At 37.3% G+C, this 27,536-nt stretch overlaps 1 protein-coding gene across 1 annotated transcript in view; it reads right to left on the bottom strand.

The window, feature by feature from the left end:
* FER (FER tyrosine kinase) overlaps nucleotides 1-27,536 on the bottom strand; it is a 295,282-nt gene that overhangs the window by 93,361 nt on the left and 174,385 nt on the right. Inside the window, exons 13-15 of the mRNA XM_081090052.1 lie at nucleotides 10,130-10,186; nucleotides 3,660-3,775; nucleotides 118-212 (exon numbers count right to left, since the gene is read on the bottom strand). Of these exons, the coding sequence (XP_080946178.1) occupies nucleotides 118-212; nucleotides 3,660-3,775; nucleotides 10,130-10,186 (268 nt within the window). The remainder of the gene's footprint in view (nucleotides 1-117; nucleotides 213-3,659; nucleotides 3,776-10,129; nucleotides 10,187-27,536) is intronic.

Genomic DNA, 27,536 nt, shown 5'->3' with positions numbered 1-27,536 from the left:
GAGGAGGGTGGGTGGAGGTAGAAGAGGGTATAGGGGGCTAAATGGTGATTGAAAATAAAACGAAATAAAATAATTTAAAATAAAATGTCATCATGGAAACTTCTAAAATGCTATTACCTGAAATCAGTTCCATAATGATGTAGATCGGCTGTCTCTGTGTGCAAACTCCTATAAGTTTGACAATATTGGGATGATCGTATTGCTTGAGAATTCTGGATGAGAAAAGAATAAGAATAATTATGCATTAACCTATGATTATAAGTAATGTACACAAGTAGAATATAGTTTAATCAATATAATTCATTTTTTAAAACTTCAGTGTGAACCCAAATTGTAATAGGATACATGCAAATTTTGATAAATCTTGGCAAAATATAGGTACAAATCAGTCAATTATCCTTAATTCCATTAAATATTCACTTAAAATTATTATTCACTCTGAATGACTAACAACCATGCTAAATAGGAATAACTTACTTAGTCTAAAACATTTAGAACTCTCTTCCAAATATCTGGACTTATTCACCCACCACCACAAAAACATAGCTGAAAAGCATGAGTGAACTCAAAACTGTAAGCTTCTAGGGTAACATCTTTTTGTTTTGCTCTATGTACACACTTGATTTAAAATACTTAAAAATAAGAATCTAATTCATGTTGATAAACACCATCAGGTAATCCCTTCATTAAATTTTATAATCAGAGCTTTCTTGCTGACCATAATCAATCTCAAAATAGTAAGAACTCAAAAGTTTTGAGAAAGCTGTCAAAAGGTTAAATAATAACTGAGTAACAGAGTTTCAGTATCAAGTTAAGCTGAAGCAGAGAAGACTAAGTTTGGATAAGGCAAAATTTCAGTGGGTTATAAAATAGCACAGACTCCTAGCTCGAGTTAAAAGTAGATTCGATTCCCTCAGAGGCCTGTCTACCCTGGTGATTTCTATTACCAAATTTTACTCCACATTATTCTATTGACATAGTTATAAGCTCACTTATATTTCAAAGACGCAGTTTCCTTGCCTAAGAGAATGAAAAATAACATTATTTGGAGAAAGATAAAACAGTTTATATAAATTTTATACATGTACAACTAAAGCAGGGATACATCTAAGAAAAATGTTCTATATTGAAAATACAGATTGATTTATAAATGAAAAAATAAACTTGAAAGAATTCTAGAAATAAGGGAAATATTCTGACAATAACTTTGAATTTGCAACTTCTACAAAGAATTAAGATGACAGTTTTAAAATGTTTGACTTTAATTCAAAATGTCATTTCTGAAGCTGGAAATTGCTTAGTAAAGAAATTCCAAAAAACAGCCAGCCTGAATTCCAATAATATTAAATAGCTAACTATAGAGCTCTATTATCTATTAAAGTACACTTAAAAGTTTTTGCATGGATATAATTTTATTTATTTATTTATTTATTTATTTATTAAATATATATTATTGATTTTACAGAGAGGAAGAAAGAGGAATAGAGAGTTAGAAACATAGATGAGAAACACTAATCAGCTGCCTCCTGCAAACCCCCTACTGGGGATCAAGCCTGCAACCAGAATCGAACCCAGGACTCTTCAGTCCAAAGGCTGACATTCTATCCACTGAGCCAAACCACTCAGCGCTATAACTTTTATTATTAAAATAAAACAATCTCATTTTAGAAAAGCAAGCTAAACTCTCTATTTTTCAATAAAACAATCACAAATTAGAAAAGAAAAAAATTAAAGATTTTTGAAAAGGTTGGATATAATTTATACCATAAGAATACCTATGGATGTCCTAATATATAAAAACCCAGGGTCCATAACAACCGACTGAAGGCTCGACTGAAAACCAGAAGTCAGTCCTGCAGTCAGTGCTGGGTCGCCATGCAGCAACCCAGCACTGACTGCCAAGGGGGCTGTGGATCAGGCCGAGAGATAGGCCCGGAGAGAGAGGCAGGGTCCGATCCACAGCCTCCATGGCAACTATTGATCAGCCGTTGCCTCTTTCTCTCCATGCTTTGCCAGCAGCCACGCCTCTGTTTCTCTCTGGGCCTCCTGGGGGCTGCTGATCAGGCCCAGAAACACTGACTGGCATAGAAACTGACCAATCAGAACCAAATTGGCCAGCAGGGTAGGGCAGTTGGAGGCGAGATCAGCCGGCAGGGGAAAGAAGTTAAGGGTGATCAGGCAGGCAGGCAGAGGCAGTTAGGGGTGATCAGGCAGGTAGGTAGGCAGGTGAGCGGTTAGGACCAGTGGTCCCAGATTGCGAGAGGGATGTCCGATTAGAGAAGGTGCAGGCTGGGCTGAGGGAAACCCCCCTCCATGCACGAATTTTGTGCACTGGGCCACTAGTCTATAAAATAATAAATCTATGAATTTAAAATCTTTGAACTTATTAGAGAATTTTTTTCTAAATTGCCAAAAATACACTTGAAACGGGGTTTCAACTTTATTCTGTAGATAATATTCAATAAATGCATCAGACCAGTTTACTCTTTTGCTATCAATACTCATTTTCAGATAAATGGAGAAATGTACATGAAAATGCTCCATGCCATGGGACTTAGTTCACTCACTGCCATGTTCCCTCATTGCCATATCCTCTGTTCTCCATGACACTTTACAAAAACTTAAATTTTACACACTAGATCATGATGGAGACACACATACCCCCCAATACACTCACACCTCCCTCTTTCCCTTTACACCAAGGGTGAGGCACGTCAGGCTCTCGAAATCATTTGGTCTGGTACTGCCAAGGCATTAGGGGTGAGTTAATTAAATGTTTAATCAAATAAAGCAGGCTAATTTTTAAGTTGATAACTTTGTGTGGCCCGCGAATAATGTTATAAATATCCAAATAGCTGTTGGCAGAAAAAAGGTTCTCCACCCCTGCTTCACACCAACAATCTATAGATCCATCTATTTTCCTCCTCTCCCATTCATCCATCCATCTCCCAAACATATGTCTATCCTCACTCTGTCCAAAAACCTTTCAATTTGTTTTGTGCTTCATTGTATAAACTAGATGTTACAATTAACCGAATGGTTTTAACTATCTGCAATACAGAGGTAGCAAATTGGAACATTAAATTTTAGCTAAAAATAGGAAAAAGACAATCATCTAAAAAGATCAATTAGCAAAGAAACAATATGCAAATTCCAGAACAAATGCCAGACACTAAATTAAAGAAGGCATATGAGGTTCTTAGAAAAGAAAACTAACAAATGGAAAAAAAGAATTAAGTGATAATATCTAAGTAAGGTAGGGGAGATGAAGTTATATATCTAAATATTTATGTAAACTATATATTTTATATGTAGAATATAGTAATATTTTTATTATAAGGAAAATCACAACTTTGCATATATACATATGTGTGTATATGTATGTGTGATAAAAGCAAAAAATACTGCAATTTTTTTTCAAAGACTTGAAGAGTACTCACTGTTTTCTAGCACCTGGTTCTTTTCACTGTGCTTACCTAAAGCACTCAAAAACAGAAACCTTCCGATTCCACATTGTATAAGTGCTTACTTTTGGACGAGGGCTCTGAAAATGCTTATTTCCACTTTAGCAAATTATAATTTACGATATCTTCAAAGTTACATTTTAGTGAGTCATTTATATTATAAATACACACTTGACATAATTTTAAAGAACTCACTTGGCTTCTTGTAAAAATTTTATTTTCAGTTCCTGAGGAAGATCTTCTTTACATGTTTTAACAGCAACAGCAGTTTTATCCTTTAATATGCCTTTATATACTTCACCAAAATTTCCCTGAAAATACAAATACACTCATTGTTTGAGGGGTAAGACAGCCACATAAATCTTCACAAAATACAAAAAAAGCATGTAATGGTACATTTTAATTAAAGCATTCAGCATTATTCAGAGTTTGAAGTGGAAATCAAGATTGGGAATGTTGCTCTTACGAATGCTTTCAAGTTTCAATATGCTACTAAATATACACCAAATATCTGGGGACAACTGAAAATGAAAATAGGGAAAAAATTTAAGAAAATAGGACAAAAGGAAAAACTCAAATTTCACATTGTCAAAATATCTGAGTTTCATTACATTCAGTTTCCTTTATCTGCAATTTATTGAATTTAAAAAATTACCCATTAATGTTTGAAGATAAAGCAGAGATTTTGCAAGGTGACTGTTGGTGTTGAGCCACACAGCTATATGTCAGTTGGAGTGGAGTGAGAGTAAGAGACTAGGGCAGAGACAACAGAACTAGGCAGACGAAGGTCTGTCAGCCACTGTTGTAGGCTGTCAGTCTCTGGAAGGTACCAAGGAAGAAGAGGTTCTTATCCAAATGTCCATGTCACTGGTGATGAATTCATTTTCTATCAAATGTATGAACACCTAACCTTATTCTATGGCAAAAACGTATTTTGACTTAAGGTGCCTAATTTCCAGGTTGAAGTCATTTTTCTTTTATTATAAGCACAAAACATTACAGAGAAGACCTATAAGGCTAACACAATAATTATTTTTTAGTGTTCTCTTAAAGTTTTTCTACATATGCTTATATGTTTTTATAAAGCTACTAGAGGCCTGGTGCGCAAAATTCATTCATGGGGAGGGGTCCTTCAGCCCGACCTTCACCCTCTCCAATCTGGGACCCCTCGGGGGATGTCCGACTGCCTCTCACAATCCGGGACCGCTGACTCCTAACTACTCATCTGCCTGCCTGATCACCCCCAACCACCTCTGCCTGCCTGCCTGATCTCCACTAACTGCTCCCCTACTGGCCTGATCACCCCTAACTGCTCCCCTGATGGCCTGATCACCCCTACCCACCTCTGCCTCGCCCCACACCCAGGACCCAGGATTCTCTCCTCTGGCCAGTTGCAGACACCCGGGGCCCAGGCTTCCCTCCCCCTGGCTGGCTGCAGGCATCCAGGACCCGGGCTGGCTTTGCCCGGGCCGGCCGCAGCTGCAAGGGACCGTGGGCAGGCAGCTTCATCTGGGCCGCAGCTGTACGTGCCCAGGACCATGGGATAGGCATCTTGTCCCTTTCCTGGGCCACAGCTGCAGGCACTGATGCCCAGGACAGTGGGGCGTGTGGCTTGTCCCTCTCCTGGGTCGCAGGAGCAGCAGCTGGTGCCCCAGTGGGGCGTGCGGCTTGTCCCTCTCCTGGGCTGCAGCCTAGCTGGTCCACATTCCTCTCTCATGAGCTCATTTGTGCCTGGATGGTCCCCATTCCTCTCTCCCCAGTGTTGAGCATCTGAGCCTTATGGCATGATGGTGTGAGGGTGTGATGACCATTTGCATATTAGCTCTTTATTATATAGGATAATAAGAATAAGAATAAGAATAATATGCAAGCATCCTATATAAGAAAACACTAATATGCAAATCAACTGAATGTTGGAATGACTGGCGGAATGACCCTCGGGGGACTGGGCCTAAACCAGCAGGTGGACATCCCTCAAGGGGTCCCGGACTGCAAGAAGGTGCAGGTTGGGCTGAGGGACACCCGCTGCAGTACATAAATTTCGTGCACCAGCCATCTAGTTATATTATAATAAGCTTCAATATTATTCTTGTTGAGCAAGAAGTAGCTGAAGTAGGAGTCTACTCATTATTGAGTTTTCTGAGTTCTAAGGTCCATATAACTCTTAACCAATAGTTCAAGGTATATACTTTTTACATGTTACCAATAAATAATTTAACATTATTAAAAAATAAAATACTTTTGAACATTTTAAGTATTACTTAATATTTTCTTAATTTTAAAATTAGTTTACTTAAACTTTAATACACTTAAATATTAAGATAATAAATTGTTATTGAATCTAATATTTAACCTTAAATATTTAAAAGCAATGATTGATTATAAATTCAACATAACACACATTTATCATAAGTTAGAAAAAGAAAAATGTGAGCTTTTATATCCTTCCATGTTTGTTATTCTCAAGGTTCCCCCATTATCAGATCATTAATATATCATAGATAGAGCTGAGAGAAGATATTAATATGCACAATTACTGCTGGGCCTCTACTTATCTGAATGATTCTGAAGCATTTATAATTTAACTTGTTTAAAACTTAATGTTTTACTCATTAGACTTTTCTTAACTAAATTACCTTTTTCATTTACTAGGACCGTCATTAATTCTCTCTGCAAGCATTCAGATTCTACCTCTGCAATATTTGTGTCTTCTGCCTTACATCTCAGAAAGCTCACCCTGATTCAAAATCTTAAGTTTATCACCTAAACTGATCTGTCAATCACTCACTCCTTCAATTCATCCACCACAGCACTGCCAGATTATTCTTTCTAAGAGACAACTTACTTCCTTAGTCAAAATTCATCCTTGAATTACCATCTCAGCCTCTGTCTAGCTCCACAATATAGACTCTGTTACACATGTCCTAAACTCAAGCACTTAGTGATCCCCAAATATGTGCCATGCCTTTTCTATATTTTTATCCTTCATGGAAACCATCGCCCAACTCCAATCAGAAAAACACTAACTAATTTTTAAGTTCATTTGACAGGCACGACTTCATCTCTGCTACTGACCTTAAGTCCACGAGGCTAAATATTATGTCTGTTATCTATTTTCATGCCATTCCTCATAAGAAGATCTTGGTCCTAGGTTAATCCTCATCTCCTCCTTCTTAATCTTCATTAGATTCTGTAGACTCCTATTCAACCGTCTATATCAAAATTTTCCCCTTCTATCCCCAACTTTCACTGTGCCTTCCGGAATCCATGGTTCATCATTATAAAAATTTTATCTTCCATGCATTTTTTGGTCATTCTCTTCACCTTCTTGTTCCAATAGAAACTTTGTTCTCACTTGAAAATATGCAAATGGTAGATGATTTTCCTTTTGTCTTCTAAACTTAAGTCATGACTCCCCCATTCAAGCCTTCTCCTCTGCCCAGATTTGGGATAAAGTATTTACTAGTTCCTTGTTAATATTTTCGAACCATTTTTCCTCCTACATTCCTAAAAACAAAATTCAAACAAACAAACAACAAAACAAAAAAAACACACCCAGCTCTGAAGCTTTATACCAACTGAACAACTGTCCCTTACTATGGCTATAAGCTATTGAATTTGAAAAGATTTTGCTTCATTTATAGACAATTTGAGCTCCTGGTCACTATACCCTGTGTTATTCTCATTTTAATTCTTGGCAATTTCAATAGACACCCAAAAATCTGTACAACAGTTCAAACTCAACTTTGTTTTGTTGTTGTTTTTTTAACATCTCTCTTTCAATGATCTTCTATTTTGAACTATTTCTAGAATAATACCTTAAACTTTGCCATTGCCAATAATGCAATTCCTCTATAATATCTATGTCATTCATCCTGTTTTCTGGCTGGCTTCTATGTTTCTAACTTACTTCCTCTATTATCTAGACCACAAAAATCCTTTCACCCTGTAAGAATCTAAAGATTTTGAGGTTCTATTATTCATTGTCCATCACCCCCTTAATATCCTTTCTTCCTTCCTTATTCAGCTTAAATTCCATGGTCAATAATAATTACAACTGCTTACCATACATTGCCAACATTTTGGTGCTCTTAATCTGTACAACTCCCTTGTCAAATCCACAACCCAAATCTACTAACTCTGCACTTAGGCAGCCAAATGGGACTGAAAAAAGCCCACAACCATGCTGACTGGATTCACTTTAAATTCATGAACACAATTCTTTCAACATTAAAGAATTCTTTTTTAAAAAATTCATGAACACAAACCTCCTTAATGCTGCTCAATAATCATATTACAATTCTGTAGAAAATTCACACTCTCATTCTTCTAAATAATGGCTTTCCCCTTCTACTCTCTTCTTAAGTCCCCTACTCTCCCTCCCTCCATCCTTATTCTTAGCTGATAATCTTGCTTGTTAGTACACTGAGAAAACTGAAGCAATCTACTAGTAAAGAGAACTTTCAGGCTCTCAGCCCCACATTTACCCTGCCCACCTACCAATCTTCCTTGCTGTTATAAAAATGAACTATTGTGTTCTTATTGAAGTCAATTCTCCATTGTAAATTAAATTTACTCTTATCTACTCAATGACATTACTCTACCAATTCTCATCTCTCCCTCCCAAATCATAAATTTGTCACTAGATCATTCCCAGCTGCAAACCAGCACGCCTACAAGGCACTACATGACCGATACCCTCACCAACTCACTGACTTCCTGTCCTATCATATTCCTCCTTGTTTACTCAGTTACAGCCAAATGATCTCCCTTGTTCTTCAAATGAAATTTGCACTGGTTACTTCCTCTGTCTAGAACCCTCTTCCTTAGATGTCCACATGGCTAAATCCCTTCTCTCCAAGTTTTAATTTGAAAGTAACAATTTTAATCAGGCTTACCCGAATTTCCTTATTAAAAATGGCAACTTCTACTTATAGCACTCCTAAACTCCCAGTATTTTCCACAGGACTCAGCACCCTTTAACATTATAAAATTTACTATTTATTATTTTTATTGTTTATCAGCCTTCCCCTGCTAGACAGAATAAAAGCTCCAAAAGGGCATTGTTCACTGAGGATTGAGTAAATATTTATTGAACACCAACTATACATCAAGAACTGTCTAGTAAGAGTATAGTACTCAAAAAATTAGAATTCTTGTCTCAACCTTATTTTACCACTAATATACAATACATTGAAAGTATTTATTCAGAATTGGCAGTGAAAATATTAAATGACAAATCATGTTCTATTTAAAATATTAGCTGAAATGAAGCTATACCATTATCATTAAAGTTGCAGTCTTTTATTAAAATGATTAAATATTTTTGAAATTGACATCATGCTACTGCCTTGTCACTGGGAAAAATAACTATTCTTTGAAATACCCTTACAAATAAAATAGAGGCTAAAATTCCTCCTGATACACTATTATTTCACATATTCAACTAAATATAAAAATAATTGAAATATTTTTGTTTTTTCCCAAGTACTAAAAATAATCTGTCCCCTTCAACACATGATATTTCAGTAAGTGATTTAATTGGATGATTTGTTATTTAATTATATTTTCATGGAAATTTATTTAATTTCTTTGTAATAATTTTTGGCCAAATCAGTACTACTGAGTTAATGACCTAAAGTAACAGAAAGAAGAAATATTTCCTTAAGAATGACAAGCATATAACAGAGGAAACAAACACATTACCTAATGCTTTTAGCTTGAAATGCTTTAGAAATTACTTCCTAAATAAGTATTTGCAGTCAATAAAAACTGCTAGCCAGGAGTACTTTCATGCTTCCATTTTGAAAAGATATTTTAAAATACTAATAAAAATCCTGTGAAGTAGATCACTTCAACAGGGATTTACTTTCTTAAAATACGTAACAGTTAAAAAAATAGGAAACATTTTGTCAATTCATCATGTTTACATTTAAAACAAAAAAGTAATGAATAATCATTTTTCACTTAACATGCTGAACTGTAAGTCTAATACTGATAACTCAGAAATGTATCAGTGATAGTTTTCACAAAATATCTTGATTTTACTTTATTTTTTCACATTGCATTATGAAACTAAATTCAAAATAGTTAATGGAAACATCACTAATTAAGCCATTGACAAAGAAGTTTACATTTACCATTGGAACTCAATTATAAAACAATAAATTGGCAAGTAGTCCATTTGATTATCAATAGTTTGCTATTATTGTTAGATATAATACTTTCAAATGGCCTATGAATTGAAAGAAACTTCCAACTAGACTTCTAACCATTAATAGAGCTAGCTACAAAATGAATATTTATACTGAAATATGTGTCTTGTTCATACAATATTTAGGTAAAATAACATGTCCAATGTTGTTATATACTGTGATTCTATACAGAGTTTTGAAATCCCCAAGAGCAGTACTAGTATTTTACATTTTCTGGTTACACATGATAGTTTTTAAAAGTCAAAAATCATCTTTAAACCTCTCAAAGGTTTTCACACATCTATTTCAGTGACCATCCAGATGGTCTGTGGTACTGTGCTCTTCCAGGTTAATGTGGAAGGTGCCTTGTTGTGGGCCGGAACATAAGAAGGGTTGGAGGAAAATAAAGACTCTACAGAGTTTGCAATCACTATAAAGACTGTCAGTTATTTACTTCACTTGATTACATACCTTGCCCAGTAATTCACCCAATGTGACATCTTCATGATTGAGAATCCATTTCTTATCCTATGGCAAAGAAAAAAAAAACAGTTTTTTAGCCCAAGTAAGAGTACATTTCCTATAAGATGCACTGAGGCATTGGAAAACAGACTGAAGGGGATACTTCATTCAAACCATTAAATCTATAGCACACTAAGAAGTTGTAACATCAGAAGGCTATAAAACAGATCTAAGATATGTTACTACACAATAGGATTTTAAAATCTACATTATAGCAAACTTCTATCAGAAATCTTCACTGTCCAAATGACGGTGTCCCTGTAACTAGAACATAGTATGCACTTTTCTCTCCCCATAAAGCTTAGACTATGTTATTATTTGTCATTTCAAAAGAGCTGTGTCGTAAGTACATGAGAGAATTTCATTTTATAATGCAAAATTTCCAATTCTCTCTTGATCATAGAGAATTCTTTTTGTACTCAAACCACATTACTAAGAGCTAATTTTTCCACATATAAACTGGCATGAGTTATAGCTGTTAATGACACTGCATGTAGTCCCATATCTTGCCTAAGTAATTTCCTATAGTGTAATAAACGAAACTAGGGTACATAAGACCAGTGATGCAACCCATTATCCTATCTCAAGAACTAATTACTGCTTAGGGAACAGTTTATCATCTAAAAAATCTCATATATTAAACCATATAATGCTTCATGTTACAAAGGCATACAGATTTAAAAAAAAAAAAGGAAAAGGAAATGAAGCAAGGGAAAGGAAGGGGGAGGGAGGAAGAAAGGGAGAGACAGAAAAATTGGGTTATGCAGGGGAAGAGTCAGAGAAGGAAAAAATCCCGGAGTGATATATTTTATTCAGGATTTGTTTTTAATTAATGTTAAAATGTAGTATTCTCCCATTACACATGTTGAAATGTAATTATAATCTATAGAATGAGCTATAGTAAGTAAATAAACATCTTGAAGTAAAAAGCCACCCTATGGGTTGAAATGTCCTGGACAGCCATTTGAAGTATTTTACTCTCAGAAACACCATATGACAAACATTCAAACATCACCCTCTGTTAGATCAACTGACTTCAAAAAACAACAATTTATATGTACAGTCTTTCAATATAAATACAAAATTAAAGCTATAAAGGACCTGAAAGAAAACAGAGGAATATCTTCACAACTGTGTGAGTAGGCAAAGACTTTGATAGACACAAAAAGCAGTAACTATAAAATAAACAAATAATTGGAATTCATAAAAATTAGAGACACTAGTTCTTCAAAGGCATCGCATTTTTAAAAATGAAAAGGTGAATTATAATCTGAGAGAACAGTGATTTGTATGTACAACATATAGAGAACTTACAAGATAACAACAACCCCACTTTAAGAAATTGGGGTTGGGGGCGTTTTAAGAGAGCAACCAAAGGACTTGTATGCATGCATATAAGCATAACCCATGGACACAGATAGTAGGGGGTGAGTGTATGTGCTAGGGGGTGGGAACGGCTGGGAATAGGTCAATGGGAGGAAAAGGAGACTTGCATAATACTTTCAACAATGAAGAATTTTTTTAAAAAAGGAGAAAAAATTGGGTAAAAAATTTTAAGAAACTAGATAATAAGCATATCAAAATATTTTTAACATCATCATTAGTCTTCAGTGACATACAAATACAAATAACAATTAGATGCTATTCCATACATATTAGAATATTAAAATTAAAAAGATTAACAATGCCACAAGATTGCAAGAATACAGAAAAAGTGGAGTCCTTATACAGTTAGTATGTAAAATGGTACAAGCCATTCTGAAAGACAATTTATATCTACTTTATGATTCAGAAATTATACTCCTAGATATAAAACCAAGAGAAATGAAAATATGTATCTACAAAGGGACATCAAAAATGTTTGTGGCAGCTCTATTTATAATAGCCAAAAACTAGAAAAAATTCCAATGTCCAGCAAAACCAGAACTGACAAACAAATTTTTGTGTATTCAGACAATTAATTACTATTAAGCAATAAACTAGGGATACATACAACAGCAGAGCTTTTGCACAACTCTTTTCCATGGTCACAGAAGTACTTAAGTGAGAGCTGGGATAAGAACCTCAATCTTTGTCTCCAGTGACAGTGCTTAGCTTTTACTGTGCAGGAGAGACCAGTCAAAGAACATGGCGTTTAAAATAAAACTGAGTAAATAATTTTCTGAGTCTAAATTATATACATATGTAAGTCATCTCAGGTAACTAAAAAGAAGGCTCAAATAATAGAAAAAACATCTATAATCTGAATAAATACCATACAATTTTTAAAAATTCTTTAAGGTTTCCAGAGTCCTTCAACTGAAATTGGAGCATACTCAAGGACATGCATTTTTTCTTAGATATTAGCATATTGCGTACCGCATGGAAATCTCTAAGACATACGTCAGGGACCGCATGTTTTTGAGCAAACTGCATGTTATTTAAATCATCATAATGCACTTTAGGTGTTGTTTTTCAATAATTATAACATTTTTATTTACAAAAACAATTAAATAATTAAAGTTCCTAGTACTTTTTTAACGTATGGTACTGCGTAAAACATTTTCCTCTAAGAAGAGGGACCAAACAAAATTTACATAAGTATCTAGATTCACTACTTTTTCCATGGGCATGAAAAAACGAGAACACTCGTGAGCGGTCCTTAATAGATGGCGCGCGAAACACGAGAAAACTCCTGAGCGGTACGAAACGTGTTAATCTATGATATTACTCTATGATACATTGAGTGCTATGAAAGCCAATTCATGCCAAATTGTAGAACTATCCTAAAGTTGAAGAATTTCATATATGTAAAGTCTCATTTGGTCTATAACTAGTATCCTATATAATAAAAGAGAAACATGTAAATTGACCGTCCCTCTGCTACACTCACCAGCCAATCAGGCATGATTATGCAAATTAACCTGACAAATATGGTGGGTTACTTTGCATAAACAGGCACCGGGCAGAGCAGGAAAGCTGGCAGCTTGGGGGGACGTGGCTCCCTCGGTTGCTCCCCCAAGCCGCTGGGAGGAGAGCAGAGCAGGAGAGCTGGCAGAGAGTGGAGTTGCTTGGGGAACCTGGCTCCCCAAGCCACCAGACGGAGAGCAGACAGCGAGAGCTGGCAGCTTGGAGGACTTGGCAGAGTGGAAAGCCATGGGACAGAGACAGAGCAGGAAGGGAAAACCAAGAGCGTGGGGAGCACCAGGAATTCTGGGAACAGTAGTTCTGGTGGCAGCCCCAGGACCTGAAGCAGAAGCCCAGAGCGCGGGGAGCACCAGGAATACTGGGAATCGTAGTTCTGGTGGCAGATGGATCTTCTAGACCAGTAGTTCTAAACCTTCTGACCCTTTAAATACAGTTCCTCATGTTGTGACCCAACCATAAAATTATTTTCGTTGCTACTTCATAACTGTAATGTTGCTACTGTTATGAATCGTAATGTAAATATCTGATATGCAGGATGGTCTTAGGCGACCCCTGTGAAAGGGTCGTTTGACCGCCAAAGGGGTCGCAACCCACAGGTGAGGACGGCTGTTCTAGACACTAGATCAAAGTGAGCCTGGAGCAAGTTACTGTTGCCATAGGGGATGGAGGGAAAGCAAAGGTGAGACACCTAAGTAAAATCAGAGTGTCTAAGAAAAATTAAAGGGAAGATATCCTAAAACTTCCAGGAAACCTCCACCAATGAAGCAAAAAAAAAAAAAATGCCTCTATTATTCTGTGATCAACAAACCAAACTGGGTTGGGAGTCTCAGACAATTCGCTCATATGATTACAAAGACAGACAGAAACTCCCGGATTGGAGAGGGCTCCCCTGAGGGCTCCCAGATTGGAGAGGGTGCAGGTCGGGCTGAGGGAATCTAATATAAAATAGATTCCCTAGTATCTAATATAAAATAGATTCCAAAATGATGTTTTCATTGAATTATAGAATTGGAAGGTCAATGAAGCAATTGTGAGATCTGAATCACCTTGAGCTAAGAACATATGGGCTTGAGGTAACTCAGAATGGGAAATATGGGAATGCTGCCGAGAGCGCACCACGCATCTTCAGTAACACAACTCCTCCCAACCATCTCTATAGCAATAAGATTGATTTCAGCTTGCTCACTTCCCAGAACTTCAACCTGTTCTCTAAAGACATTGGACATAATAGTACAAGTCCCAATCTCTATTGGGAGTGTAGTTCATTTATTAACAAGGGTAGTTTTAAATACAATTTAAAAATATGGTTGTCATGGCAACATTTTCCACTCAAGGTTTTAGGATATGTCAAGTTTATGTGGATTCTGTTACAGAAAATCTTGTGGCTTCCATAGTTGGATTAGAAAATACTGAAGAGACTAAACCCATTAAATGTAGGAAGAAATTTGTTTAAATTTCAAAGGTAACACCAGCTGTACCTACTTAATTAAAGAAAAGAAGCAATTGGCAAATTCCAAATTTTTTAAACGATATTTTTTTTATTGATTTCAGAGAGGAAGGGAGAGGGGGAGAGATAGAAACATCAATGATGGGAGAGAATCGTTGATCAGCTGCCTCCCGCAAGCCCCAAATTGTGGGAATTGAGCCTACAACCTGAGCACGTGGCCCTTGGCCAGAATTGAACCTGGGACCCTTCAGTCTGTAGGCCGTTGCTCTACCTATCTGCTTTAGCCAAATCAAATAGGGTGGCAATTCTAATTTTAAAGTAAGCTTAACAATGAGAAATATTTAATGTAACATATAAATTCAATAGAGGTTTGTTTGTTTTAATTATTAAAATGATGTGGGTTTTCCAGGGTCCTATCTCTGAGCTGTCTGGCCTGAAAAGCCTCTTTGCCTCCACAAAACAAATACTTTCATTTCCTGCCTCGACACAGGGAGCAGAGGCACTGAGAGAGAGAATCCCACAATAAGCACCTGGTCCAGGTAGTACTCTGTCTTCCCTAGAGGAGGGGAATTCAGCCAACAAAACACCAACAGCCCTTGGGCCCCAGATGACTTCCGCTAGAGTGAAGCACCTGGCAGCCCAGCTAGAGGAAACTCTTCCCATCCAAATATAGCACTAATGGAGCATAAGCCAAAATAATGCCACAAAGGCTCTAAAATTTAAGTTGTCTTTGAAACCACAGCCCATGCAAGTAGGCCAGGACCAGCATGATAAATCTAAACAAGGTAACTGCCTGCAAAAATAAAAGATGTAAACAGAACCAATGTCTCCTAACAAAACATATAAAATGTCCATGATACAATAAAAAAATCATCCATCATCCCAATAGCCAAGAAATCTCAAACTTGGGTGAGAAACACCAGTCAACTGACACCCATACTGAGGTAGATCAGATGTTGGAATTATCTGACAAGAACTTCAAAGCAGCCATAAAAATGCTTCCACAATCAATTTCTCTTGAAAGAAATGAAAACGCAAATTATTTCAGCAATAGGAACAGAAGCTACAAAAAAGAAACAGCCCTGGCCTGTGTGGCTCAGTTGGTTGAGCATTGTCCTGTGCACCAAAAAGTTGCTGGTTCAATTCTAAGTCAGGACACATGCCCTGGTGATAGGCTCGATCCTGGGGGTATGCAGGAGGCAGCCAATGGATGTTTCTTTCTCTCCCTCTCCTTTTCACTCTCACTCCCTCTCCTTTTAAAATCAATAAAAACATATTGTTAAAAAAAAAGAAAAGAAAAGAAAAATATGTGGAAACTATAGAACTTTAAAGTAAAAAAAAAACCTCAGTAAATGAACTCAATGGTAAAGTGAAGATAACACAAGACAGAACTTTTCAACTTGAGTAAAAATCAAGATAATTTACCCAATTTAAACAACAAACAGAAAATAGACTGGGCAGAACATTAAACAACCTAGGGGACCTGTGGGATAATAACAAAAGATCCAACATTTGTACCATCATAGTCCCAGAAGAGGAGGAGAAAAGAGGGATGCTGAAAACCTACTTAAAGAAATAATGGCTAAAAACTTCCCAAATTTGGTATAAGACACAAACATACAAATTCAAGAAACTGATATAACATTACATAGGATAAACCCCAAAATCCAAGCTAAAACATATAAAAGTTAATCAGAAAATTAAGGACAAACAAAAGTCTTGACAGCAGCCAGACCAATTAAAGGTCAGATTTCTACTCTGAAACTACAGAGTCCAGATGAAAATGGCACAATATTTTTCAAGTGTTAAAAGAACTGTCAGCTGACACTATATGTGGCAAAAATTTGTTAGGAATGAAGGGAAAAATAATGACATTAACAGATGAAGGAATTTTAAAAGGATGTGCTCAAAAGTAACTCTAAAAATATTTCTAATATTTTCTCCCTATAACCTCAATAAATTGTTTTGTATATCCCAGATACTCTAAAAGGGCTGACACTGGAGACAGAAGGTTAATTAGGATAGGAGAGCCATAATAAAAGTGGTTTGTGGGACAATGACACCCTGGCTATCTTTCACAGTAACTGTGAGGAAAGGGTTAGCAGAACATGTCCGTGTCACCCCATTTCTACTCATCCTCAGAGTCATGATGATGAGCCTTAGTCAAATAGAAAATTAAGCTACTGGAATGTCCAAAAGTTACCGAGTAACGCTACTCGATGTGAGAAGTGCAGATGAACATGTCAGCATGTTTAAAGTAAACATGAAGAATGAGGCTGTGCACCTGGTACCTGGTTTTGGGTCTTCACCATGGCTGGTCATGTGAAAGGTTATGTGATCAGCAACCTGTGAGAACTCTGGACTCCAAGATGCAAGTATGATTTCCTGAGCAATGACATACCACACATGTCTGCAGAATGTAGGTGGAAAGACATGCCCACACAATTCCTGCATAAATAGGGCAAGGAAGCCTGTGCTTGACCTCTCCTTGGCTGCTCCTGCTGTTCTGGCAGGTATCCTACATTAAAATAAATCTTAGCCTTGAGTATAAATTTATATTAAGTTATGTGATTCTTCCCAGTGAATCAGTGAACTAGTGGGTGATTGTGGGGCCAACACTCCAAGGGCCTTGAGGTTCTGAGAGAGAGGTTACTCAGACAGCAAGTGGCAGAACCAGTGTCTGAACCCACATCCTCCTGACTCTGAAGACTGTGTCCTTTCTAATTACAGTGCCTCCCAAAATAGAATAATTTAAAGTGATGCATATGACTCAAGTTCAGAGACTGACTGTCATGCAACTGACAGTTTTAATTAACTGGAAGAAAATGGGTTGTAACACTCTATTTCAAATTTCCATTCTAATCCTAAAGATTTCTCACTCCTTACAGTTTATACTTTGTTTTAAATAGTTTATATTTTTTATACTTTGTTTTCAGCAAATGGTTGTTATGTTAATCAATTATAGATTGCACTTCACTCACAGGATTTACTAGATTGTAATCTAATTTAAAGCTTTCGAACAAACCTTTCTGGTGAAAAAATAATAAAACTTTCAAGTTGTCATCAAGTAAAATGGTTTATATACCTGCCAGAATATAAATTTTATATATATATATATATATATATATATATATTCTATAGTCTAAAATATGACTCATACTTCCATCTCAAGACCATTTATTTTCACTAGATAATACATGACAAAGTTACCCTTTTCCCATAGTAACTCTACCAATTTTTTTTTAATTTAAAGAAATCATCAAAACACAAGGAATCAACATTTAGGCATTATTAGAGTATTCTCCACTTTCATGAAAACATTATGTTCTTGTAAAACATGTTTAGCCCTAGCTGGTTTGGCTCACTGGATAGAGCGTCAGACTGTGGACTGAAGGGTCCCAGGTTCGATTCCAGCCAAGGGCACATGCCTGGGTTGCAGGCTCAAATCCCATTAGGGGCGTGCAGGAGGCAGCTGATCAATGATTGTCTCTCATCATTGATGTTTCTATCTATCCCTCTCCCTTCTTCTCTAAAATAATAAAAATATATTTTTTAAAAAATTAAAAAAACATGTTTAGCCATGAATAGGTATAATAGTGGACCTGAGCTATAAAAATAATGGGAAATAAAGCTTAAATACAGCTTTAAAATATTAAAACTTAGAATTACTTGGGCGTCACAAAGGTAGCGATTTTAAATGAAGTGAACAAAATAGCAAAGCAGCAGCTTCCCCTTTGTTCACCTGCAGAAGACAACCAGCCCCAGTCTGCCGGGCTGCAGGGATAATCACGCTTCCTGGTGGATTGCCACGGGGTGCAGATGGCTGTTATTAACTACGCCAATCAATCCCTGCCAAAGCACTCTGGGATGGCTGCACATCTTCCTCAAGTTATTCTCCAAAGAGCTTTACATGGGTACAGGGATGTATTTCAAGTTGAATCTCAAGCAGGTAAGTCAGTGATTAGGAGTATGATGTAAATAAACTTTGCACTTTGATTTTATTCAGTTCTCCAGGGAAAAAGCCCATCTACAAGAATACTTCAAATATGGCTGCAAAACTATTCTGTTCTCATAGGTCTTCCCAATGTTCAAAATTCAAATAAAAAGAGTTCTCTAAAGATGAGATTTTTAAAATATATATATTTTTATTGATTTCAGAGAGGAAGGGAGAGGGAGAGAAAGATAGAAACAATGAGAGAAAATCATTGAATGGCTGCCTCCTGCATGCCCCTTACTGGGGATTGAGCCTGCATGTGCCCTTGACCGGAATTGAACCTGGGGTCCTTCAGTCTGCAGGCCAATGCTCTATCCACTGAGCAAAACCGGCTAGGGTTAAAAATGAGATATTTGAATACATCATTTTCACTTTAGAATTTTTTTCTTTATTACTTTTGCCTTAAACAAATACAGGATAACTCACTAATACAAGTTATTTGGATACAAGAGCCAATGCCATGTAGGTCCAACTTGAGAATTTAGCTTCCAGAAATAGTGGAAATATAAGCTTTATCCACATCAAGGTCAAATGTATGGGAGTGGTTATCCAGTGTAATAGCAGCAAAAAAAAAAAAAAAAAAAAAAAAAGGCAAAAATTTAAATGCAGACTTCTAAACATTTCTCACCACAAAGATTTAACACCTAAAACAGATGAGTTTCTGAACATATTGACAATATGACATTTCAGAGCCTTTATTTTGAAGCCACAAGCCCAACATATAATCCTAAGTAGGAATAATTAACAAAATGCCACAATACAGAACATAAAATGATTGTCAGGGACTATAATTTTTCTACTATTCAGACTGAGAAATAATTGCTATCTCTACATTTCTTTTATCAACAAGTTCACAGTCAGTCTGCTTCATTACCTGGCTTAGCCTGCTTAGCACATTTGTTCCATTCAAATCTCAGGCGTGCCATATTTTTAGAGTCCAAGGATTATTCAGAATTTGATCAGCTTTGTCATTGAAATTATTAGAGTAAAAAATCTTTGTTGCTAAGTATGCAAAGTAGTCTGCCTGCCTGGCATTCATTTGAGACGTTTTTAGTAATTGAATTCTTGTTTTAACACTCTATAAATTAATTTTAAATAATCACAAAGTTCTTTTCTCCCAAAATGGGTCTTCTGCAGTGGTACTGCAGACAATTCCAATTATCACCTTAGAAAATATTTCATTACATTTGCAAGTTATGAAAAAAAAGTTTCGTATGTGTATGGTATACTTTTATCCTGTCTTTGTAGAGAATTTTAATTTGTATTTTTAATTTAATGTCTACTCAATTTCCCTACTTAGATAATGACATTCTGTTTCTATTAGTATACTATTAATTGAAATAAAGGCTGCATAACTCTCTGTACATATATTAAGATTTTTCAACTCATTTTCCTTCATCTTAACGTTAGAATGTCATTTTTTTAAAAAATAAAACTGTCAGAGCCAACAGTTACACACTCAAAGTCAGACGTGCAGCTGATATAAGTGAAAAACTGCTGATACAGACTCTTCTAGGTTCTGGGAACTGAGAGACTAAAAATAATCAGCTAGGAAAATACTTAGGGTCAATTTGTTCTACCAAATTCTTACCCCCCAAAATTTTATTATTTATCCATAAATTCCATGTCTTAGATTTACCCCTTTCCTGATGGGATTCAGTTTAACATACAGAATGTAAAAGGCAAAGGGTTTCATTAAAATGAGAGCAAAGAGACTCTGCTTTTAGGAGTTTATTGACCAATAAGAACAGGAGAAAGAAAGGAAGAACAGAAAGCACCTTTATCCCTAAAGAGCAAAAAAAGATGAGACTTGTAGCTTTTTCCTTTTAGTCTTAGCATCTACCCTTGCTCCTCCCTACCCCCACACACTTTGGCCATTAAGAACCTGGGGTCTCTATTGAGTGGGTCTGGCTCCCTTGCCCATGGCTAGCTGGAAAGGAGGAGACCTGTCTGTGAGTTGAAGTGGGTTAGGGCCTGGCTCCTGGGGACCTCTCCCCACTGTATTATTGGTGGGGTCTGTAAGGAGCGACATTTGTCCTTTCCTCAAGAAGTATATGGTGGAGTCATTTTGTTGGGCCAGTGAAGATATCTTTACAGCCTGACACTAGCAAAAGGCTGCTGAGTGGTACTGCAGCCAATTCCATGGACTTTATCAGAACCTTTTCCATAGCTCCATAAGGAAACTAAATAATCGAAGGCACTGCAGCATGAGCCTTCTGTGCTGTGTAGTGGTTAAGAAAGCAGGCTGTGGACTCAAACTACTGGGCTTTAAATATGGCTGTGTGATTTTCATCAACTCTGCCTCTCTGAGTCAGCTTCCTTAGCTGCAAAATCAAGAGAAAAACAGTAGCTACCATATAGAGTGGTTCTAAATATAAATGAGATTTTTATAAAATGCTTAGCACAGTGCCTAACGCACAATAAGTGCTTACTGAACATTAACAATTCTTCCTACTGAAGATCCCTCAAGCCTTAGGGAAGTGGGGAATCCATCATCTCTTATTCCCATCTATGCACACACCTTATCTTTCCTTTTAAGCAAACCATTACCCTGCTCAGACACTCATTCAAGTATTTACTGAATATCTATTAAGTGACAGGTATTGTCCTAGACATTGGCTGGAAGGTGAGAGAAGCAAAGCTCTTCTTAAGGAGAGAAAACAGTGAAAGTAAGTTTGCAAATTACAAAAAAGATACAAAACACAAACAATACTGAGACTGAGAATAAATGTGGAGGGAATAATTTAGATAGACTGGCCTTTAAGGTGAGAATAAATAGAATAATCCAGACAGAAAGCTTAGCTGGAACAAATGCTCTGAGACATTGGAAGAGTGTGGTATATTCAAGAAACAGAGAGTCCACATTGATCCCTGGAGTTCTAGACTTGGATATATGATTATATGTTTGACATCTCTATTTGTCTGTCTAATAGTACCTCAAATTAACTATGTTCACAATAGAACTCTGTTCTTGCAACCAAAAATGTGTCCCTCTCACAGTGTATTCCATTTCCACAAGTGTAACTACTATCCATCCAGTTTCTCAAACCAAAAATCTTAAGTCATTCTTGAGTCTTTTCTCTATCTCTTTGTCCACATATAAGCCATCAGGAAATGTTGGATCTACTTCCAAAAGTAAAATTATCTACTTTTTCTCCATCTCTAATCCCACCACTCAAACCAAGCAGACATTATTTAACCCCTAGACCACTGTAACGGTCATTGGAGAGTTCTTGCTTCTATCCTCTTCTCATATATACACTGAGTGGCCAGATTATTATGACCAACTGATGTTTGTAGGCAAATTAGCTATAATTTCACGCTGAAGTTGCTAGAGGGCCAGACCATTATAAATAGGGAGGCAGGTTGTTTACCACGACAGAAGTCATTTTTATTTTAAAGATATGGGTAAACAACGTGATTTAACAGCCTTTGAACATGGGATATATTTGAACATGAGTGGCCAGATTATTATGACCACCCCATCAGTACTTGGTTGGGCCACCTTTTGCCTTCAATACTGCGGTGATTCTTTTTGGCACTGACTCCACGAGATGTTGAAAGGTGACGTGAGGAATCTGACACCATGCCTGATGAATAGCACTGTCCAGTTCTGTGAGATTTGATGGTTGTGGAACCAGCTGCCTGATAGTTCTTTTAACTTCATCCCACAAATGCTCAATTGGATTGAGATCTGGTGATTGTGGGGGCCGCCTAAGCAAGGTAAAGTCTTCCTCATGTTCCTGAAACCACTCCTGCACAATACAAGCACCGTGGCATGGCGCATTGTCTTGTTGGAAGAAGCCATCTCCATTGGGATAAGCCATCAACATGATAGGATGAACTTGACCAGCAATGATAGTTAGGTATGTCGTGCTATTCAGACGTTGTTCCACACGAATTAAAGGGCCCAAATTATGCCAGGAAAACATGCCCCAAACCATAACATTGCCCCCACCAGCTTGAAGGGTTGTACTCATGTATGTGGGGTGCATGCTTTCATGCTGTTTCCGCCAAATTCTCACTCTGCCATCTGCATGATGCAACTGAAAACATGATTCATCGGACCACATGACTTTTTTCCAATGCTCGGCTGTGCAATCCTTGTGTTCCTGTGCGAATTGGAGACATTTTATCTTGGTAGCTGCAGACAGCAAAGGTGTTCGAACAGGCCTTTGGCTTCCATATCCCATACGATGCAGTGTATGGCTAATTTGCCTAGAAACATCAGGTGGTCATAATAATCTAGCCACTCACATTCAAATATATCCCACATTCAAAGGCTGTTAAATCGTGTTGTTTACCCATATCTTCAGAAAAAAATCACTTCTACTGTCGTGGTAAACAACCTGCTTCCCTATTTATAACGGTCTGACCCTCTAGCAACTTCAGTGTGAAATTATAGCTAATTTGCCTACAAACATCAGTTGGTCATAATAATCTGGCCACTCAGTGTGTATTATGAATGCATGAGGAGAGAATTTTAAGTGATCTTTTTTGTTTTTAAAGATCTGTGATTAAGAACCTTGCATTCCTTTGGTTAAAGCCCTCCAATAGTGTCACATAGGTCGGGATGAAATTCAAACACTATTCCATAGCATGCTAGGCCATAATTTCATTCCTACAGATTTCTTTCCTTACCTTGTTCCACACTCCCTTTGAAGGGATCTTTTCATTCTTTATACAGACTAAGGCTCCAGTTATTGTTGATGTTGAACTTCTGTACATTTGTACTATAAAGTCACTCTACCTAGAATTTGTTTATCTCTGTAAGTTCTTGCATAGGTGCCATTTTCATGCTCCAGGTCTTTGACTCAAATTGTATCTCCTCAGAAGAGATACAATTTTATCTGACCATCCTATCTAAAATGGAATTCAAAACATAGTACTATCCTATATAATAAAGAGGCAATAAGCAAATTGATGCCCTCATACAAGATGGCTGCCCCCATATAGTCAAAGATGGCCACCCCCATGTGGTCAAAAGATGGCCACCACAAGACAGCCGGCAGGGGAGGGCAGTTAGGGGTGACCAGGCCAGCAGGGGAGGGCAGTTAGGGGTGACCAAGCCAGCAAGGGAGGGCAATTGGGGGCAACCAGGCTGGCATGGAAGGGCAGTTGGGGGTAACCAGGCTGGCAGGCAGAAGCAGTTAGGGGCAATGAGGCAGGTAGGCAGGTGAGTGGTTGGGAGCCATCAGTCCCGGATTAGAGAGGGTGCAGGCTGGGCTGAGGGACACTCCATCCCATGCATGAATTTCATGCACTGGGCCTCTATTATTCCTATATTATGTCATTAACACTGGTGGGGCCAAGTATCCCATATCTAAATATGTAAAAGTTATATATCGAGTAAACAAACTATTAAATATAACATGTTCTATCCCATCACTTGGACAAAAATGTACCTCCCTAATAACCTGGAAAGTCCATTATTCATTTCCCAAGAGGTCTGCACTTGAACATGGCAATATAGGAAAAGTCTGCTCCAGGACTCACACTCCAAGCCTGACTTATTTCCTTCCCACTCATGATTCCATTTTATCCCTCAAAGGCCTAGCAGGTATTTGCCTGTAGACATCCCATCTTGCATATCCAAACTGTATCCACATGTCCCACCAACAGCCACCTATTAGCTACCCTTCAGATGGTCTACCCTTGAGAGGATAAGTAAGAGATCTGGGCAGGCCATGGAAGTGGACTTAGGGTTGCTGAGGCAGAGAATATGAACCCCTGGAGACCTTGAAGGGGATGCTAAACTACACATGAGCACACATTTTGGCTGCTACAAACTACACTGTAGGTACAGTGCCCAAGTGGAGCCACAGGGAAGCTGCATAAACTCCTGAGCCCAAGGACATCATCACTTCCCATGTTTCCTTTATAGAAATATTAACTTACAATCATCTTTACATTTATTTAACTTCCTATATCTCCTCCTTCTAAAAGGTAAGCTGCACACTTATAGGGGCTTTGTCTGCCTTGCAATGTCTGACACATACCAGTACATAGTTGGTATTAAATAAATATCTGTTGGATTATACTTCTTACAGAGACATAACAAAAAGACAACATTTAGAAAAAATGCACATATTTTACAAGGTCATGTTTCACAAATACCTACCAAATCAAAGGAAACTAATCATTTGCATTTCAATTAATCTTATTTGTATGAGACTTATAGTTTAGCAAACATTACCTACTTTACAAGATGAGATATATGGTGTTTATCATAAAACCTTGGTAATTTTATAATATATCAAGAGAAATACTGACAATCTTTAATTATAAACTAAAAACTAGCAGGTAAGGACAAATCGACCAATAAGAGAGCTTATTTTTAGGAGAATATTCTAATATACACTGTATTCAGCATATTAAAAATATCTAAACTATGCTTTTAGCAAATCACAACTTAATAAATGATAGAATACTAAAAATGAAAAATAAATTCCAGTTGTGAGTTAAAATTTCTTAAATTACTTGACAATTTATCTATACATATAAAAGGCTAACCTGTCTGACCGGTAGCTACAACGTGCACTGACCACCAGGGAGCAGACGCTCAATGCACGAGCTGCCATGACGTGCACTGGCCATCTATATATATAAAAGCGTAATATGCAAATCAACCAGATGGCGGGACAACCGGTCGGTGCAATGACCAGTCGGCTATGATGTACACTGACCACCAGGGGGCAGATGCTCAATATAGGAGCTGCCCTCAGCCCACAGGTCCCAATCGCCCAATGGGGAACAGGGAACCAGGAATGGGTGGCAGCAGAGGCAGGTGGCGCTGGGGCCCCGATCACCCCTTAGGTCGCCGCACACACAGAGGGCAACTGGTGGTGGCGGGGCCGGCAGGCAGGTGGAAACAGCCAATCTTTCGGTCCCTCCCCCAAGCCAGCAGGCTCCGATTGGCCGATGGGGAACCAGGGTGGTGGCGGCGGACACGGGTGGTGCTAGGGACCCGATCGCCCGCTGGTCGCTCTACACACAGAGGGTGACCAGCAGCAGTGGCGGGGGTAAGGGGAGAAGGGCCTGCTGCCAGCAGCTGGAGAAGAATGGCTCTGATCACAGGCCAGGCCTAGGGACCCTACCCGTGTATGAATTTCATGCGCTGGGCCTCTAGTTTAAAAATAAATGGCAGCACAGACCTGGCGCTGACAAACCAACATTTGGCTTTCCCCAGGTGGGACACAGGCCCTGCCACCACCCCAGAGCAAGACCCCACCAAATTTCTGCCAATGCTGCCAAGACCCCATGGCACAAAATGCAGTTCATAACCCAGCCCAGCCTGAAAACAGTGGCTGTGGGAGCCAAGTAATGGTGTCACGTACCAACACCTAGCTTCCTCTCCCTTGCAACTAGCCTCCTTGGAGTTTCTCCAACCCAGGAACCCAACTTGCTTTATAGCCAGGTGCAAACATTTTAGTTTAACCAAATGTTTGTGAAGCGTTTTCCCATGCCTCATCTCATTTGATCCTCACAAAAGTCCTGTAGTAGGTAGATAGGAGACTCAGTAGGATCCTATTTTCTTTTCATTAGCAAGATGCGAATAGTGATATTAAAATATTTCTTCTAATTAATTTCCTTTCAATGTGCATGAATCTGTGCACCGGGACACTAGTTTAAATATATTTAAATATATACTAGGCATTTTGTATCAAACCGTATCTCCTCAGATAAATTGTATCTGACTATAAATTCCTTGTTTTCAAGATTAAAAGATCTAGGAAGATTCCACAGCAGAGTCTAACATTACAGCCCCTGACATCACTCTTAAGCACACCAAAGAAAACTTAAAATTTAAATTTTACATTGTTCCTGCAAGCCTGCTAAAAAAATCTAAGTTTATTAATAAAATTCATAATAGGATAGCACTGAGTGCAGCAAAAGTAAGTCATTTATCTTTCTGAATCTAATCATGAGGTAGGTGTGAAATATTTTGGCACTTGTGATAACAGATATGTAAAGTAACTATACTAGAATTATTCTGCTTACAATGTGAAGCACAACACTTAAAATAATTTGAATTTAAGGGGAATAAAGGTAAAATGGTTCCTTAATTCCTGGTTACCGGTATACCAAGACCATGATGGTTTTTATGCTTTGAGAGTAATAAAAACTTCATTTCACTCAGTGTAGTACCAAATCAAACAATCATTTTAACACATCCTGGTACTAAATCAAGACAGGAAGAAAATGTCAAAACTCTTGAGGCAATTAATTCACCACAGTTATAAAAGATAAACAAACAAAAGTAGTCAGTTCATCAGTAAGAAGGCTTTTTGTTGGCAAAGTGGCTGAAAGCCAAGATTTCTCAGAGTGCTCACAAAAGTGAGAATGCCATTTTTACTTTGAACTCCTGGCTGCATAAACATAAAGGCAAAAAGAAGAGTGAGGAAATAAATTATAAGCCAAAAATTCACAGAGGGATATAATAGCTGGATAATAATCTTTCTCACATATCAAGTTCTCTACAGAAGAAAGTTTTCCAGCAAGCTAAATTTAGTGACGCAAAAGCCCTCCAAATTATAAAGAAGAAAATTATAATCTAAAGAACGTTATAAAACTATTGATTACTTCCTCCCCTGATCTCAAAAATTAATAATTCGATGGACTATCTCTTTTTATTATGTAAGAGTAAAAGAACATTGGCTCATTTCTCTTTTAAGTTGGTCTATGGAATACATATATATATATATATATATATATATATATATATATATATTTATTTATTTATTTATATATATTTATATATTATATATATTTATATATATATAAATTTTTACCTTATTTCTACAATTGTGGTAGAGAACAAAGTAAAGGACTAAATTTGTGCTATATTACATATGACCATCAATTAATATTACTGATTTTTTAAAGCACAATTTCAAAGCAAACTCATTACACAAATATTGATCTTGCTCAAAACAAGTTTGGAAATCCTCTTTAAAAAATGGTTTTAGAAATTAAGATAATTTCCAATGTCAGCCTACATAAGTAGA

The sequence above is a fragment of the Myotis nattereri genome (genome assembly GCF_964212035.1).
Source record: "Myotis nattereri genome assembly, chromosome: 4".
NCBI classification, from domain to species: domain Eukaryota; kingdom Metazoa; phylum Chordata; class Mammalia; order Chiroptera; family Vespertilionidae; genus Myotis; species Myotis nattereri.
The sequence above is the reverse complement of the archived record's forward strand: the minus strand, read 5'-3'. Positions and strand labels throughout refer to the sequence as shown.